The sequence below is a fragment of the Arachis stenosperma genome, chromosome 10 (assembly GCF_014773155.1).
Source record: "Arachis stenosperma cultivar V10309 chromosome 10, arast.V10309.gnm1.PFL2, whole genome shotgun sequence".
Classification (NCBI taxonomy): domain Eukaryota; kingdom Viridiplantae; phylum Streptophyta; class Magnoliopsida; order Fabales; family Fabaceae; genus Arachis; species Arachis stenosperma.
In genome coordinates this window covers 131,052,062-131,071,202 of record NC_080386.1, presented here as the reverse complement: position 1 = coordinate 131,071,202, position 19,141 = coordinate 131,052,062, and the positions used below count along the sequence as shown (strand labels likewise).

The 19,141-nt window shown below is 32.5% G+C and overlaps 2 protein-coding genes across 6 annotated transcripts; one reads left to right on the top strand and one right to left on the bottom strand.

Annotated features, from left to right (window-relative positions):
- Positions 1-203: 203 nt before the first annotated feature.
- LOC130955894 (uncharacterized) lies at positions 204-14,752 on the top strand. 5 transcript variants are annotated; one of them, XM_057882891.1, is made up of 20 exons: positions 204-687; positions 4,337-4,486; positions 4,606-4,687; positions 5,488-5,563; positions 5,916-5,998; positions 6,134-6,210; positions 6,564-6,620; positions 6,748-6,860; positions 7,896-7,975; positions 8,113-8,199; positions 9,151-9,231; positions 10,226-10,387; positions 10,468-10,584; positions 11,109-11,181; positions 11,273-11,391; positions 12,059-12,139; positions 12,310-12,438; positions 13,282-13,371; positions 13,841-13,894; positions 14,151-14,752. In XM_057882891.1, the coding sequence occupies exons 2-20, from the start codon at positions 4,425-4,427 to the stop codon at positions 14,370-14,372; spliced, it is 1,845 nt and encodes a 614-aa protein (XP_057738874.1). In that variant the 5' UTR covers positions 204-687; positions 4,337-4,424; the 3' UTR covers positions 14,373-14,752. The 5 variants fall into 5 exon arrangements, with proteins under 5 accessions (XP_057738874.1, XP_057738877.1, XP_057738875.1 ...); XM_057882894.1 differs by having other exon boundaries at positions 209-687; positions 4,337-4,454; positions 6,129-6,210; XM_057882892.1 differs by having other exon boundaries at positions 215-687; positions 4,337-4,454.
- A 1,352-nt stretch (positions 14,753-16,104) lies between these two features.
- LOC130956224 (cyclic dof factor 3-like) lies at positions 16,105-19,037 on the bottom strand. The gene is made up of 2 exons (XM_057883273.1): positions 18,826-19,037; positions 16,105-17,697 (listed from the first exon to the last, which is right to left on the bottom strand). Exons 1-2 carry the CDS (start codon positions 18,961-18,963, stop codon positions 16,591-16,593), a joined length of 1,245 nt encoding a protein of 414 aa, XP_057739256.1. The 5' UTR covers positions 18,964-19,037; the 3' UTR covers positions 16,105-16,590.
- Positions 19,038-19,141: the final 104 nt, after the last annotated feature.

Genomic DNA, 19,141 nt, shown 5'->3' with positions numbered 1-19,141 from the left:
TTGCGATTCTCTGTTGGCATGTGGAAAGGGTAGATCATGGTTATAAAAACCGAACCGGCCGGCCGAACAGGTTCAACCACGAACTGACAATAATAACAGTCCGGTCAAACATGTAAAAACCGTTAATAAAAAACCGGTGAAAACCATTGAACCGGACGAGAACCGTACGGTTGGAACGAACCGGAATCCGGCGGTTTACACAAAAACGGAAGCTCCTTCGTTTCTTTCTTTAATTCAGAAAGAAATCACACAAACCCAGACAAAAAACCCTAGCACTGTAAGCCTACACCACCGCCGCAAGGAGTAGCATACTGCCGCCGTCCGTCGCACTCAAAGTTCGCCACCCGTCGCACTCAAAGTTCGCCATCCGTCCGTCTATCTAGCTTCCCTCGTGCTGGAGTCTTCAACCCCTGTTCGCTGTCACCGATCGCGGCTGCTTCCTCGAGCTCGGTGTCCGTCGTCTTTGTCTGCTCAGCCGCGCTTCCGTCGCCGTTTGTTTGCCGTTCACGTTCGCATCTTCGTTGAGCTGTCGTCTTCGTTCGCGTTCTTCCCCGTTCACGTTCGCTCGCCGTTCACGATTCGAGTTCGCATTCACGTTCGTCTGGAAGTCACGTTGCTCTGCTTCAAACTCTGCAACCAACCCGCGCGCTCCACCTAGCCGTCGAACTGCTCTCTTTTGTCGCTGCCGTGAGTTCCCTAAACCCGCCACTAGACAATACACTCACACAACACCAATACTCTGCTTCAAACTCTGCAACTTCTGATTTCTATTACAATAAGTAACTATTTGATTTGGTAGTGGTTTGGATTTTTTCATAGGCTGAATTAAATTTACAATAGTTATGTTCTCTTCTCTATCACATTGATATTAAGCTTTGAATTCTCTTATTTCGTTTTAATTTTACTGCACTCAACATGTTTGATGAAATGCTTTAACCATATTTCTGGTTAGTTTTATAATTTCTAGCTTTTAAAAACTTAGTAAGTTGATTGCATGTGAAATTAGAATAATTGGATCTTAGTAATTAGGAAATTTTAGCTGCACAAATAGCATCTTTGCAGAAAACATATTAGCGTGATGATTCCACTTGCACTAGTGTTCTTCTGGTAAATTTTAACTGTAATTGTGAACTTGTTAATTTGCTAATTGTTCTTGTGTTGTTGTTTTGTTGTTCTTCTGTTACTTTTAATTTTTTTTTTTGTTTTTGTTGTGATTTTCTGTTCTTGAACTTGTTAAGTTGATAATTTGCTAAATTGCTGGGTTGCTGTTGTTTTAATTTGCTAAATTGCTAGGTGGTTGTGATTTAATTTGTTAAAAATTTGTTGCTGTAACTTGAATTTGTTGCTGAATTTGTTGCTTCCTAGTCACAGAATCAGAACAGAATGCTCAGTCAATGCTTGATTGATTTGGCTTTGCTCACTGATTGTATTTGATGATAAATTTTAAATTGATAACTTTTAAATTTTAAATTTGCACTGGCTATGTTACTGATTCACTGTTCCTTCAGTGCCTTTTGTTGTTGTTAATCATTGTGATGAGCTTTGTTAAAATTTGCACTGCCTATATTACTGATTCTTTCAGTGCTTTTTGTTGTTGTTAATCATTGTGATGAGCTTTGTTAAAATTCGCACTGCCTATGTTACTGATTCACGGATTCATCCCTCTCGTCATCATCATTGGCATGAACTCCGAACCAAAACCCCAACTCTTTACTCTCTGGATAAAATTGTAACGAAAGCTTATTGGGACTTTTTCTTATATTTAAGGAATGCATCAGAATGATGAGGCCAAGTTGTGAATACACAAGTGTCAAAACGGACTATAATATATATTGAGTTTGTGACATTAGAAGGGTGTAATAATAACAATAATGGAGCCACGTTATTTGAATATTGAGGTTTAACATTTAAACTCTCAGCTTCTCAACCCTATTTGATTCTTCATCTCAGGCAATTGAATCGAATCAACCAGGCCTTCCTCTTCTTTTTCTTTTAGTTGATTCTTAATTTTTCTAATATATTTAAGTTTTTTAATCAAGTGGATCAGATTATGTAGTTTCTTTTATTTGGAATATTTTCGGAGACGCATTAGAAGAGCTATTTTGTTATTATGTTTGCTATAATAATATTCACATGTTGTGTATGCTTGTGATTGTTCTGTGTTTACATTTTTTTTCCAAGTCACTTGCTGTGGTTGTTCTTTAAGACTGCATTTGTGTGTGAGAATGTGTGATAATGTTAAATGATGTTGTATTTAGTAGAAGTTCTTGGAGTATCCTCATCTTTGGTCCTTTATAATTTATTTATTATTTTATTGTAAAATGATTTTTCTGGTTGAACCATTGATTGGATCGGTTAGACTAATAAATTAATAAACCAGTAATTAAAGAGGTTTGATGGCCGGTCCGGTTTTCAGAACCTTGGCTAGATGTAATAGGCGCGTAAAAAAACGAGGGGAATTTCTTACTCTAACAGTAAATGTTACCCGAGTAATATCCATATTGGTTACCACTTACCAAGGAACTTTTTGCATATCCCAACAAATTTTAATGACCATATCGGGTTAATTTTTATTTTGCTAGGCAAAATAATTTCTAAGGTTAAATATAATTTTTATCTTTTTAGTGTTTGTTTAGGCGTCATTATTCTAATAAAAAAATCTTTTTTTCAATAAATTTTTTTTTATTTTTTAGCGTATTTGGCAAATTTTTAGTAATAAAAGTTAAAGTATTAGAAAAATAAAAAATTTTTTTTGAGAAGTTGTATTTAAATTTTTTTTAAAAGATTTTTTTTTAAAAAAAAGATATTTTTCATGTAATAAATAAATAAAAAAGTATTTTTATATTGTTATACCCAAATATAATTGATAAATAAAAAAATTTTTTGTATGAGATATCTAAACATAAAATTACTTTTACTTTTTCATAAGATCTTTTAAAAAAAGATAACTCAAAAAAAGATATTTTCTTAGAAGTTCACCCATAATTTTAATCGAAAATTAAAATTATTTTTCAATTTTTAAAATCGTGTCATTAAGTATTTACATGTGTGAGGAGAATAAAATAATTTTTTACCTGGTTAATTGATGACTACTTTTAATATATATAATTTTTTAAAAAAAATAGTTAATATAATCCATGCTTGTTTCTTAAGATATGCTCAATCTAATTTTAAATAATCTTTAAATCTTATATTGTTAACTATCAATATATTCTAAATATTTGAATTAAAAAGTTAAGGATGAATTTGGGTTGGTCTTTTTTTCTTTTCAAAAAATTTGTTTTTTAATTTTTTATTATAAAAAAACAGTGTTGTATTCGGATAGAAAATAAGAAATATTTTTAATTGAAAAATTACTTTATTCTTTAAAACCAACAAATTGCTTTCTTAAAATAGATAATGTTTTGTTATGAAAAAAAAAAGTGTGTATATATATATATATATATATATATAAATATATATTACCCAAATCCTATTTTCTCTCGGACAGACCCCCTAACCCCCCACTCGGCCACTCCCAAAAAACTACCGCATCCCACACCATCTCCGCCACATCTTCACAACCCCACCGTCCATAGCTACCGCCTTCTTCTCCGGTAACCGCTTCCGGAAACTCCTCCTTCTTTTCTCGGTCAGTACAATTGCTCAGCTGTTAGCTCTTTTGTTTTTCTTTTTTAATATTTTTATATTGACAGTATTATGTGATGTGATGTGATGAGTGATTCACTGGTTCTTGTTTGTTGTTCATGTCTCTAGTGCAGTTTGACCCTGTTACGTTGATATCAGCCTGATTTTAGTGGCTGTTAGAGTTTTTTCGCTTATTGTTCTTGAATGTTTGCCGCATATTTGCACTGAACAATATCTCAAGGCTTGTATTTTCTTATTCTTAGATGCAATGTTGGGAAGTTAGTGTGTGTCCTCAATTATCATGTGAGGTTCTTTTTCATAGAATGGAAATTGTGATTTTCTTGTATTTAGCATAGGCTGGTACCGTACTCTTATGTATGTAGCATAGGCTGTTAGATGGTTATCCTTTTCCCCTCTTTGTACTCAAACCAGTTTTGTTCTGTTTGGAATGAAGGACAACGGAGACAACTAGTGTCCTTGGTTTTGAATATGCACATTGAGACTGTATTTTAGTCCCCCGGTGTCTCTATCTGTCTCTCCTTGCTACCATGTGTAGCTCCATGTCTATATTTGTACTTGAGACAGTAACCAATAAGCTCAAACTGTTGGATTCTCTTTTACTGTTGTTTGTTTTTTGGTGGGTTCTTTCATCGGTTTATGCCTCCTTTTAAAGTTACTGATTAAAATATTTCCATCACTGATTTTGCAGATTTATATTTGTTTTGATCTTATTGGTAAAGAAGTGTGGCAAAGAGCTCTATTTAACCAGAAAAAGAAATAAAAGGACAGGACAAATAATGGTGTATTGTGATCACTGTGTCCAAAATGTTAGTGCGTTGAGAACTGATTATGGTTCTTTGTGAGTATTGTACACTGCAAGATTTTCATTAACTTATTTATTTAATTTAGAACTAAATTTTATTTTTATTTTATTTTTTTATAGTTGTTATTTTTGACCTGTGTGGTTATTATTATCAGATGTTGTGGCACATGTGGTAAGGTGTTGCAAGATTATCTTTTTTCTGAAGAGGCCACATTTGTGAAAAATTCATCTGGACAGGTAAGGCAAGGATTATTTTAGTGGTTTCTAGGGGGATTAATTAAATTGAATCTTAACTATACCCATTGCTTTGATGTTTATCACCCCCGGTATCTATTTTAATATTTCTTTTCCTAAAATTTGGCTGTTTATTTCTTTCTTATTCTGTTGTTTTTTCTGCTGTATTTTACTGTTGGGCAACTGGGAGGACTAGGGGATGGAATAACTCGAAAAGTTACATTCTTTCTTTAATACTTATTGTGCTGTTATAAGGGCAATCTGAAAGTTTGCCTCTTCTTTCACTCTCATTAAATATTCAAACTATAGTATGAGATCTTTATTATAAGGCATCACATTTAATTGTAACACGAGTGCCAAAGTAGCTTGGTATTTTTTAATGTCGAAACAAGATGGGTAGTAGAACAGATACTGTGCACCAATTGAAATTCATATTAGGCATTGATACCGTGTGAAAAAAAGGAATGGTATGAGAGAAATTTCCTAGTTCTTTTTTTCCCTTTGTGGTGATTTTGATGATATAGTGTGACTCAAAGTGCCAAAGGAGAAATGGGTATGGAAATGAGATTATTGTAGCACATTATGTTCTTCTCTTAATCAACAATATTTCAAATAATCATGGGTATATCTTACATTTGAACTGAAGATTTTAGGCTGTCACATGAGAAACACTCACTAAATGTGTTTCAAAATTTGAAATATAACTTGTGTTTTATTTATTTGTTTTTTTCTTTACACAATTGTTTATGTTGATATCTTTCATTGTTCCCTCATATGGTTCTTTATTTTGTTGCTCCACATAGAGCCAATTATCTGGCCATTATGTCAGAACAATTCAAAGCGAATTCTCTGCCTCACGTCAAAGGACTATAGATAGAGGTATTTCTTTTGCTACAGATTTTTCACTATCAAATCTTGTCATTATTATAACTTTAGTTCTTTCAGGTCCTATTACTTATATTCACATTTTATTTAAACTTTTTTTTCTATTTATCTTCTCTAAGTTTGTGGTGCAATTACATTTATGCTGAGACACGAAATGTAACATCTATAGTACCATCCTTCCATCAGCCACTGCTGATGATAGTGTCAGCATGTGATGAACATTTTATAGAGAACATGTCTAAAGAAGTTTGAATGTTTTTTTTTCTAATGATTATGTTTAAAGATAATAAAATTAGTTACCATTTATGTCTTGTCTTCTTAAATGCATTTTTTTTCTTGATTGTAGCTTTTGAGGAGATCAAATACTTAAGTTATGGCCTTGGAGTGAACGATGATAACATGACCGTGCAAGCTGTGGCCTTTTATAGAGTATGTAGCTTTTTTTAACTTAATTGATATTAGACTTGATTTCTATCATTCCTCATCCATTCGAAATTTTCTTTCTGTTTAATTTTCTTTGGTCGAAAATTTTTATTATTGAATCCTTGTGTATGCCTAGTGAAGATAGCACTTGAGCGGAATTTTACCCGGGGACGTAAATCAGAGCAAGTGCAGGCTGCTTGTCTTTATATTGCATTCCGGTAAGTTATCTCTCGTATGCTATAGCTTTAAGCTAAGTAGCATGCTAATATCTCTAATGATATATATTGATTCCTTCACTGGTCATCTCTCTCTCTCTCTCTCCAAAAAAAAAAACAGTATGTTATTATCCCTACTATTCGCTCATCCAAGCATGTGGTTTTAGTCAAATCATAGGTTCATGACTTACACATGCCTGTAGTACTTTGTGACTATGGTTCTGGTGCAACATGATTTTAGTTTAGTGCCATTCTTTTTTGTGTTCCCTTATCATGGTGTTAACGAGTCTAATCTTATCATATCCACATTCTTGTAATATTTTAAATTTATGCTGAAACTATGTTTCTTCTTTCAGGGAAAATAATAAGCCATACCTTCTCATTGATTTTTCAAATTATTTAAGGATAAATGTGTGAGTATACCTCTTTTTCCCATTGGATGTGTCTGGCATTGCCTTTATATTTTTACCCTTACTTTTTTATTCTTGATTTATCTTAATGTGTCTCTGAATATTGTTGTTGTTAATGACTGTGATGCAGTTATGTTCTAGGTGCAGTTTTTTTACAGCTGTGTAAAGTATTAAGGCTCGAAGAGCACCCAATTGTTCAGAAGCCTGTTGATCCCAGTCTTTTTATTTATAAATACACAAATAGTAAGTATCACTTTAGATCAATGAAATGTAGAGTGCGTAGTATTATCTCATTAAATTGCACGATGTAGGTTATCTGAAGCAGATTAATATTGCAAATTTTTCGCAATTGAGGACGGGAGTGTTTTTTTATTTTTTATTTTACCTGTAACTTAAGAAAGAGGATAGACATCCTTAATACTTGCCAGTGCTGCAACATTGTTGTATGCCAAAGAATTCATCTTTAAAGATTGTTCAGTATTGACATTCAAACTAAAAGGGACAGGAGCAGTGTGGAAGGACTAAACAACTAAGTCTTGTCTCATTTGGTAGGGTTGGCTACATGGATAAGATGATATCAGTGTCTTTTTGTAAATCATTTCTATAGTTTGAATTTGAAATTCTTTTTTAATAGTTTTGCTGATAGTCCTTTATCAACCTTTAGTTATTGGGCTATCCTCTATCATTTTTTCATTCATGGGCTTCTATAATCTTTCTCCATCCATGCCGAAACTGTTTTTAAGGAGAGATTTTCCAACTTTTATAGGATAGTTGTTACCCTAATTTTATCATCTCTAATTCATTCATTTCTAATCCTTTCAATTTGGGGGATCCATTCATCCAATATGGTATTCTCATCCTTACTGTATTGACACTACTTCGTTGTTGGCTTTCTACTGCATAATGTATAGTACCATATAAATGGGTGGTAAAATTTTGTTCCTTTTCATCTTTTATAATTATTATTCTTAGACTATTCTATGTCCAGTGTTTTGGCCAATATAAACTTTTATTTTTTACTGAATGACATAATTGTCAATCTATTTTAGTGTTGTATAAGAAATAAAAATCAAAGGGAAAGTTATTTATTAACCCTTTTTCTAATAAACCACTTTTATTACTGTGAATTGTATACACTGGTAGAAGTGTGCATGTACAGACTGTAGAGTAGATGAGAATATCTCAAAGATGTATTGGATTTGGTTTAAAATACTCTTTTAATTTCTGTCCTAATTGTTTTTGGAACAAGTAAACGTAACTATATTGAGTTGCATGCAGATTTGTTAAAGGAAAGGAACTTGGTTGTCTCTGAAACCGCGCTGAGTATTATTGCTAGCATGAAACGTGACTGGATGCAGGTAACTTGATGGTGAACTGGCCTTTTCCTGATTTTATTTATTTATTTATTTATTTTCGAGGTATTCATATCTGTTCCTTTGGCGCTGAAATCTTTCTTCTCCTGCTGGTGGTAATATTGCTAATGTTTGAAAAACAGACAGGGAGAAAGCCAAGCGGATTATGTGGTGCAGCATTATATATGTCTGCTCTTGCAAATGGTTTTAAGTGCTCTAAGTCAGACATTGTAAGTTTTCATTTTCTACCTTGTGATTGATTTTTAATTTTATGTCACGGAAAGGATCTTTCAATTTTGTTTTCATTTTATTTTCCTTGAGGCTTTCTTGGTTGTTCTTTCTTCCCAATTTCCTCTACTCTTTATTTGAAGAGGATTTCTTTTCCTCAGAAGTCAGGTCACACTGTTCTTGTACTTCTCTGATTCTCTCTCTTTCCTCCAATAATATTTCTGCTTTTATTCAAGATCTTGTACTGTAGCAGTGCGGAGTTTTTTCTTTTTTGGGCATTTATAATGTGTAGGGTGGCTAAACGACTTTATGCTTGACTTTTGAAGTTGCTTATTTATTTGATCACTTATTTATCTTAGTTAAAATTGTTTTTTAAGCTTTGATGTTTTAGTTGCTGTTTAGTTGTACCTTCTTTCTCTTCTCTCTGTATGTGTGTTTTATTAAATTTTATAATGTTTCATCCACAATGAAGTTGTGGAATATTGTTGGCTAATGGTTCCTATTAGAGCACTTCTTTCATTTGCATTAGACTTTTATGTTTCAATGAGTTACTTTAGATTGATTGACTTTTTCTTAATTTCTTTGGAACTAGCATTTTTTTTTCCTTTCCATTAAGTGATTAATGTGCTTTTTATTTTTATTCATTTTTCCAAAAAAAACTTGAATGCTGGATGGCTTCATGTATACAAACCAGTGGTGCTATGATTCAGATTCATAATTTTGTTCCTTGGATTTTTATTATCACTTAAGCATTTTTATTTTTGATAACATTAATCACTTTAGTTTAGCAAAAACAAATGGCTAGATTCTTATGCTTAGACTAGTTATACACTTGCCTATGGATTTTTCTGCCTCATTTTCGATGACAGTTCTAAATTTCAGTGGTTCTTACTTGAGCTTTACTAATTCTCTACTGATGTAATTTTTTGTTTGATTTGCTATTTTGAACATAGCTAAGAATCGTCCATATATGTGAAGCAACTTTGACTAAGCGGTTGGTAGAGTTTGAGAATACAGAGTCTGCTAGCTTGACAGTATGTTTCTTATTCCCTGTTATTCTTTGAGCTAGGATCCAATGACATCGGTGTAGGCTTAAATGGATGTTACACTGTTGAATAACCTTTTATTGAAGTAATTTTTTACAAAACTTACTATTGGATAAGAAAATTATACATATGATCATGTCTATAAAATTTCACATCTGTCTAAAATCATATAATATATATTCTTTATAGATCAAAATTGCTGGTAATATAAAAGTTTAAAACATACATGAATATATGTTGTTAGATTTAGTCTTATTTCTGTTCAATTTATAAAAGTTTAGAATAAATGATTTTCGATATAGGTGATTTTAACAAATGGTTGGGTCTAATTTTTATAGAGATATGAGAAGTGTAATTTTACTTAAATAAGAAGAGGGATGGGGAGGAGATTGGTGCACCAATTTACCCCCCCCCCCCCCCCCCCCAAAAAAAAAAAAACAAATAAAACACATTTATATGCAAAAAGACGTTTTGCTATTTCTAAGACTTAAATGCAAGATCTCTTAGTTCGAGTGTAAGGTATTTATCATCTTGATTAATTTCACATTTGTTATTAGAATTTAGTTTTGATGCATTGACAGTGTAAAGAGTTTTACATGTCCATCCAATCTAATTCATACATTTAAATGACTTTTGAAGTAGTGAGTTTGAAAATTAGTTATTTTTGCTGATGTAGCAATACATGATTGGTTGTAAATCTCTTTTACAGTGACGGTGCATGAAAATTAAGTGCTTGTTATTATTACACAAATTTAGTAAATAAAAAGTTGGATTTAATAGGCATGTTCCTATTTATCCATCTTTTCTATATATAAGTTTTGTTCAAATAATTGTACCTTGAAATAAATCTAAGACTAATGTTAATTTATTATTAATATAGTGTCATTTAGGTCGTGATCTGTAATATTTATTTCATTTCATTTTTCTGGCAACTTCTATTTTGAATTAAATATAAATTTTCATTAATCTGTCGAATTTACAGATTGAGGAGTTGCATACAATGGCAAAAGAGCATGAAAAGCAGCCAATTAAAGTACCAAATGGTGAATTGAACAAATGTACTTCCGAAGATCTACTATGTGAGCACAAGGGTACTGCTGTGCCTTATTTTGCACTTGGATTGTGTGAAACATGTTACAAGGATGTGAGTCAACTCTACCTTATATGGGAATTTGCCTTTTATTAACCTTTGCTGATGGTTGCCTGTTCCACTTATTTTGGCAGTTTGATAAACTCTCTGGTGGACTTGATGGTGGCTTGGATCCTCCTGCTTTCCAGCGTGCTGAGAGGGAGAGAAGGGTAAAATCAGATTCTGAGGAAAGTGCCAATAGAACAGATGATGTGAGTACACCTTAAGTATCTCTTGTGGTAGTATACATTTCATTTTTAATTTTATAGTACCAAAATTTTCATATACATGCTGGTACCAAATTTCAAAGCTCAGCACACACCTGCCTTTCAAGAAGTGATGAGATCCACAGGTATTCTAATTGTCACTGAATATTCCATCCAGAGTAGGCATTCTAGTTGTAACTGAATATTCCAGTTGAAGAGGTGCCAACAGATTACACGGGTTTCCTGACTTCTGAGCCACTTGAAGCACCATACAGTTTTCAATTTATCTGCTTCAAATTTATTTGCGAGAAAATGTCTTCATAGAATCTGATCAAGGAGCAGCTTTTGCTAGTATTCCTTATTCTTCTGTTAAAAAAAAAGTGTCCTGTCTCAAGGCATATATATATAAGTATAAAATCTTCTCAAAAGCATGATTACTAAACGCAATTTTCAAAGGGCAATCAGCTAGTACAACCTACAAATCCAATTTATTGTTTTTTAATATATATATATATATTTCTTTTTATTAGATGGTGAAAGCATCAAATGGTGAACATGGAAGCCAAAAAGAGGGATTACATGCCTCAGAGCCAAAAAGTGCTGGTGGGTGCTTGTTTCTTTTTACCTCTTTCTAGGCTACTGTAATTCTTTGCTTGATATTATTTAAATGCTTATTTTCTTGGGATATTTTCAGGAGATAACTATGAGCACACAGCCACTCAAGATGGCAACCTTGATGAATCACATGAAGATGATACGAAGACTAAAACTCATGATGAATCAGAAAGTTTATCTGATATTGATGATCTAGAGGTGACTAATAAACCAGTTTTATTTGTTGCCTATTGCTTAGCACTAAGGCTGCGTTTGGAAGAGACACTGTGATGAGAGACTGAGACTAGGAGACAGAGACTAAATTAAGTCTCTGTATTGTGTTTAGTGTGAAGTGTACAGGACTGAGTTATATCTCAATATTTTGTTAGAAAAGAGAATGTGGGGTTAGATTTGGAATTTAAAAAGTTGAATGAGGGTAATTTTCAAAATAGATGTTATTAAAGTTTCAGTCTCCGTCCCCATTAATTTCAATTCCCTCTGTCCCCACCTTCTTGAGATATTGAAGGGACTGAAACTGTGTCCCGAGACTTAAATTTTAGTTCTAGTCTCTGGTTAACAAACACAATACAAAGTCCCCGTCTTTGTCCCAGTCCCTGCTTCCAAACGCTAATGGTTTTGTGCAATTAGCAACATGCTACTCTGCTTTTACAGCTGTGATTGATTTTTTTTTCTTTTTTATTTTAAAAAGGATGTTCAATTTTTTCCCATTATGCAAACAATTGCTGAAGTCGTGATGCTTGAATATTCAGCCTATACTAAACATAAAACATAAATATTTTCAAGAAAGTGTGTGATATGTAGTATTTTGATGTTGCTTTTTAATGTTCTGATAATTACTTCTTCTAAAATATTGTGTGCTGCCTAGGTTGATAGCTACCTTCACAATGAGGAGGAAAAACATTACAAGAAGATTATATGGGAAAATATGAATCGAGAATATCTTGAGGTACTGAAATTTCAATGCAATTTGATCTTCTGTTTAATCGCTCGATATAATTCTCTGATATTTCTTCCACATTCTGTCATGATAATACTCTGAAGTGGATGCCTTTTGGCTATAGTTGTCCTTGGGTTCCTTTTATTTTATCAAATTATAAACTCTTCTTTTATATATAGGAACAAGCAGCTAAGGAAGCAGCTGCTGCAGCTGCTAAGAAATTTGCCGAGGCAAATTGTTCCGAAGAGGAGCTAGCAGCAAGAGAATTTGCGAAATCGGCTGCTGATGCTGTGGCAAAGTCCAGAAAGGTAAGATTTGAGAAAAAAATTTAATCAACTTTGCTTTATGGACACCATAAAAGGCCACCAATCAGCAACTAATATTGGACTATATATAGGAATATGGAATGATCACATTTTCACATCTCTAATCAAACTTCATAAACAATATAATCAAATTTCATAATAATAGAATCTAGCTTGATTCCCACTTATAAGCAAACTTGATTTACATTTATAATAAAAATACGAATAAAAGTATCGAAATACAATGGTGGCTGATTTTTTATGTTAATCAAAAGTTTGTTTATTTTGTTACGTAAAGTTTGATTATTTTCCCTGGAAAAGTTTAAATATTTTGGTAATTGATTTTGCTGAAAAAATATGTGGAACAAGTATTAATATACACAAATATATAATGATTGGTTTCTAATATTGATATAACATTTTGTTTTCCTATTGAGGTTCTGTGTTGTGCACTTGTGTGTGTATTGACAAGGATGCAAGTGTTAGACAAAGTTTGATTTTAATCTTGTGCTCCACTTGCATATTAAGATTTTCTATACTAATCAATACAAGATTGTCGGGTCTGGTATTAATAGAACCAGAAAAAATCACGCCCAAACTCACAGGAAAAACAGAAAATTTTACTCACTTGAGCTAATAGATCCGAGATATTGAATCTTGTGTTGGCTTCAATTTTCAATGCTAGGCTAGAAATTTTGATTTCTTTCCAAATTTACATTCCAAGAACTCAATTAGTCTTCTACTTATTTGAAAACCATACGCTTCCAAAACTTGTTGCCACAACTCTAGCTTCCAAGTTCCAACTTAGCCCTTCTCTCACTTTATCTACTTTTATGCACATTCCAGGAAATGAGACAAAAACGAGCTCAAGAGGCCAAAAATTCTGGTCCTGCTCAATCTGCTATAGAGGCCACCCGGCAGATGTTGAGAACAAAGGTAAAATCATTGAAACATATGCATATATATTTTGTTTATTAAACTGGCTATGATTCCCTAAAGCTTTTGTTTAGACATATCTATATTGTTGACCCAAATTATTGTATTTTGCCTTCGTATCGTTGGTATTTCTAATGTTAAATTTCTTTATTATAGCATACCCAATAAAAACAAAAAGAAAAGAAAAGAAAATGGAACTCTTAGGTTATTTTGAATAAGTTCCCGTATACATAGCATTGTTATACCCCTTTTGGAATAAGTGCATGGAATATAGATAAATAGTGATGGAATATCAATTGCATAAGAGCTGTAAAGAAAAATTAGGAAGCTAATTAATTTCTGAGAATATCCTAATATGTTTCCTTATTCACACTATTGTAGGTCCTTGATCAATTGAATTTACAGTATATTCTTGAAATTAACTATTTGGATGCTGTAATGATTTTTGTTTATACTGTTTCATCTGCAGAGGCTCAGCTCCAAAGTCAATTATGATCGCTTAGAAAAGCTATTTGGTGATCCTGTAATTCTCTTCCTGAACTGTTTTTGGTTTTTGATACGCAGACTCTAGTCTTCATATAACCGAGCATTTTGGTGCCATGATCCGTTTAGTATACATTACCCAAATTAAAATTGTGTTTTGAACGGTGAAAAAAAAATGGTGTTCAACGCACATTACTCTCTGATTTGAGTTTTGGGCAAAATTTCTTTTTTTTTTTTTTTCCCCATCCGTTTTTGGTGTTCGGTACTCACTTTTGTTTAACTCTTATGATCAACAGGTATCTACAGAAAATCCCAAGAAAGTACGATTTGATCCATCTTTGGACAAGGATGAAAATAGAGAATCCAAATTAGGGGAAAAACTAAAGGATGATGATGCAGTAGGAATAGAAGATGAAGTTGAGGATGGTGACATGACTGGAGAATATGAAGATAATATGTATCAGGAAAATGGAGATGAGGCATATGAGGATGAATATTATGACGATGGTGATTATTGAAGAGCTTACAGCTTGTATTCATAGTTATTTTCAGTTGTCTATAGTAATTCTTTTTAGGAAAATAAAAATACTATTTTTTCTCACTTTATAACTATCAAGTATAAACATCACGGTTCCACTTCCACCACCATCATTTTTCTTCTTAGTTAAGCTTGACCTTCACTTAGGTTAAAGATGAGCCAAGCTAGCTCGTGAGCTAACTCGAGTTCAACTTATTAATAACTCGGTAAGTTGAGTTCGTAAATTTGTGAGCCGAGCTTCAACCACAATTTGAGTTCAAATATTAAATTTGTCAAGCTTGAGTTCTTCGAGTAAGTTTAACTCATTGGCTCATAAGTTAAGTTCATTATATTATTAGAATTACTTATATTAATGCGTATATTACTTATCATCATCAAAGATAACAGTTAACTGGTGTTACTAAATCAAAGTTATATATTACATATTTTAATATTTTTTGATAAATTATATTTAGATATATATCATGAGAAATATCAGAAGATCATTAGAACTTAAGAGTTAATATTTAATTTAGTTTATGAACTTGCACGTGAACTTCATTAGAACTTAGAGTTAATATTCAATTTAGTCTTTGAACTTGCATGTGAATTTCAATTTAGTTTTTGAAATTTCGATTGCTTTTATTTAGTTTCCAAATTTTGTAACACAAAAAACGTTGAGCGTTGACATAACCAACCCAATGTCATATTGGAACTTGTAAAACGCCATTTTGGTTTTGGCGCTTAAATCGTTTAAAAATGATGCCAAATCACTTGTTTTAGGAGGAAAAGTTTCAATAAATACCACTTATGGTGTTTTTTAGGCTATTTGAGTGTCAAAATAAAAACGACGATGTTTTACAGAGTCTAACGTAGCATCTGGTTGTCCTTAGCGTTTATGCGTCGAAAATTATGTTAGGGACATGTGTTACATTCAAAAAAATTGAGGTAATTGAAACTTTAAGGACTAAATTGAGATTGGCGTGCAAGTTGAGAGACTAAATTAAATATTATCTCAACAATTTATTATTTTTGCTTATCATATTACTTTAAAAAAGAATCTATGGGGCTTTTAATAATAGGTTAAAACTAAAGAATGCCTTTAATCAAATAAATCGATTTTTTTAATAGTGCTTTTTACACAAAATGAGTCATGAAAGCTGACATTCCACACGCAAATATCTTCACTTCTTAAGTAAAGGAGTCTTTTTCATCGTAAAAAGAAAGCCCCCCAAACATGGCTTTAACAAAGATACACTTTTGGATTTTGGTTAAGTCAAAAGGATTTATCACACGAATTAAGAAAACATGTTAAAAATAGATAAAGAAAAAGGCAAAAAGCACATGCAATAAAAAAAAAAACTGCACTTTAATGTGGAAAAAAGAAAAAGAAAAAAGAACTGCACTTTAACTCAATATCAATTATCAATGATGAAGTAAAGACACTTTACATATGCTTAATTGTGACAATTGCAACCAATTATGTTCACCGTGCAAGGTAAAGTTGTTTAACTATGCTTGAGATGATATGGAAGTGGATGTAAAAGATCAAAGATAAAAAAATATAAATAACAAGACAAGAATATTAGAAGAAATTCTTTTTTTATTTATGAATTCTCAAATACAATGAAGAGCATCTCTTCATAATTTTTCTTGAAAATCAAAATAATGAAAGTTATACTAATTAGTTTTTTTCCCTTAAAATGTGTACTTTTTATTCATAAGCTACATCAAAGATACAATGGTAAAATTTGGTATATTTATATAATATTTAAAGGATATTTTGATCGTTATAAAAAATTATATAGTGCTGAGTAATTTTGCATGATATAGGCTTAAATACAATAATAATCACTAAACTTTCAATTTACACTACCTTAAATGATTAGTGATGCAGGATCACTGTTTTATTGTTGCAACTTCAAGAATCATTTTCAGGACATAATTAAAAAATTAAAGAAGATTCTTCATATATATATGCTGGCCGCAAAACACTTTTTCTCCATAATATGCCAAGTTTGTTATGTGAGGTAATACTGAGATAGAGACAAAAGATAAGACACCAGTGAATTCACTTGTCTTTTGTCTTCTGTCTCTATCTCAGTATCTTATTCTTGTTTCTCATGCGTAAATTTGCTTGTGCTTGTCTTTTGTCTCTGTCTCAGTGTCTTGTCTTATTCTGTTCCTCGTTTCGAACGCAGCTGAATGAAAGCTGAAACTCATTGTATGCTCTCTTGAAATGCATGAACACGAGAAACTGCTGCAGGGTTAGCTTCCAAGATTTGAGACACACCTAATACACGCTCTTTGCCTTGTCCTTTTTGTTCCACCTTTTTCGAAACACCATTTTCTGATTCATACAAGTGCTTTCTTGAAGCCTCATTTAGGCCATCAATTCTAAGTGTCTTTGGAACCAAAACACATATCTCCGATTTCTCGTCGTCCATGAAGACATTACCATCTCTGGTGTGTTTTCCGAGCGTCGGAGAGCCATTGCCGGAGCAGCAACTGTTACTTGTAGTAGAGGAAGAGGGTGAAAGACAACCGTTGGATCCTATTGAAACTGCGGCGGTTTGTGAAGGCCACACTTGTGTTCTGTTCCAGAAACTTCCAGGAACAAATTGCAACGGAATATTCGGTGGCGAAATGGTTGGAACTCCCCTCATCGTTGCCGGAAAAGTCAAACTCACCGGAGAACCACCATTGTTCCAACCTGGATTCCAAGAAAATATCCATGGAGGAACAGGGTAACACTTTTGTTCTAACGATTCATTTTGAAAATAAGAATTCGCTGAGCTTGCTGCATCAACATTTGGCTTCTGATCTCGAAGACTAAGCATTGACTCCATGGATTCACAGAGAGGAACATCTGGACCAAATTTCAATACAGAACCATTGTTACCAGATGAATCTTCTTTCGGTTCTAACCTTGCAGCCGGAGTTCCCTCCGATACTATTATGTGTCTGAATTGAGAGGCCAGATGCTTATTCTTCCGCCTTCCGGCTCCGACCGGAACATTCCTCATCGTTCCACCAGCAGTCCAATATCTTTGACAGTTCTTGCAGAAGTGCCGCGGTTGATTGACGTTGTAGTTGTTGAAATAACAAAACTTAGTCTCTAAACTGTTGCAGCGTGGACACTGAAGAATCTTTTCTGGCTTCTTGAAACTTCTTTCTTGATCTGTGTTACTACTCTCCTCATTTCCTTCCTCAGTGTTCTTGGATTCTTGTTTGCTGTTGCTTGATCCGCAAGTATTCTTTTCTTGCTCAGAGTTTTGAGCAGAGTGAGTTTCTACTTCTGTTTTCTTCAGGTTGCTGCAAGAATTCTAAGATTTTAAAAAATTAATCAGCAATGAATTAGTCAGAGAAAATTTCTAATCACAATTTTGCTCTCAGAGCCGTTTCGTTTTGTATCTGTTACTCTGGAGTTTCGGTACCTTCAGATGCCATGAGCTATGAAGGTACCGAAATTCCAGAGCGAAAGATAAAAAGAAACGGAAAGAGTAACAACATAACACTACTCTTGTTTGAAATTCAATCTCTTTACACAATGCAGCAATTTCCTAAGTCCTGTATCTTAATATTTTACGACTATATTAGGTGTACATAAAAAATTAATCACCAAATCGGTCGTTCGTATAAAATACATATTGAAATATAAAATATATATTAAAAATAAGTTATCCTACACATTTATATACCTAGTAGCTGATTTAATAACTAATTTTTGTGTGCACATAATAAATTTTTAAGAAGTTACTCAAATGAAAATGCCAAAAACATCTTTTTATAAAGATATTTTGTATAAAAGTGTCATTTATTTAGTTGATCACATTTTAAATAAAAACAATACTTTTATAACATATCAAAATCTAACCTTATAATTCATCATTTAAGAGTAAACAAAATTTTTTTACATAAAGACAATTAATAAATCTTCATTGTAGTATCCACCAAATTTTTAATCTTATAAGATAAATATGTCTTGCCTTCCATTAATATGAGGATTCCAATTAATCAACATAGTTTAATAATGAAGCATGAACATGAAGGGTTATACAATGAAATTCAAGTTGGTGAAGCATTTTTTTCAAACATAAAGAAGCAATTCATTGGAAATGAATCAATACCAGCCTAACAGAAGAGATAATAACTAAGATTGCTTTTGGATTTTGTTTCTAAAACAGAGAAAAAAAATAGAAAGATAGAGATAGATATGTTCTTTCTACTTTTAGGAAACAAAGAAAGAAAATACTAGAATTTTTTTGTATCTTTTACATAACTAAAAGAATTTATATATTTATGTGTCAAATGTCAAAGACAAAATCAGTATCCAAACTAATCCTAAGTTGTTTTAAGATTAACCAGCAAAGAAAAAACAAAAGAAAGAAAGAAAGAAAATCTTACTACAAGAAAAGAAAACAAAGATGAGAAGAACTTAAGAAAGTATCTACCATGGCTGCAAAGTTTGCCTGAATTTGACAACCCATTTGAGAGCTGGCTGGAATCTGAAACTCCGGCAAAGGAATCTTCATGCCAAAGAGCATGATACCCGGATCCTTATTATCAGACATGTTCCCAGCACCACTCATTAATCTTTTGTAGTTGTGTTTGATGTTACTACTATGATGATGTTTTTGTGATGCAAACTTGCAAAGTGTGAAGTTTTTCACCACTCACCAACTTCTATATATATATATATATATATATATATATATATATAAGGAAACAAATGAGATTGAGATTCAGAGTTAAAGAAAAAAAGAGAAA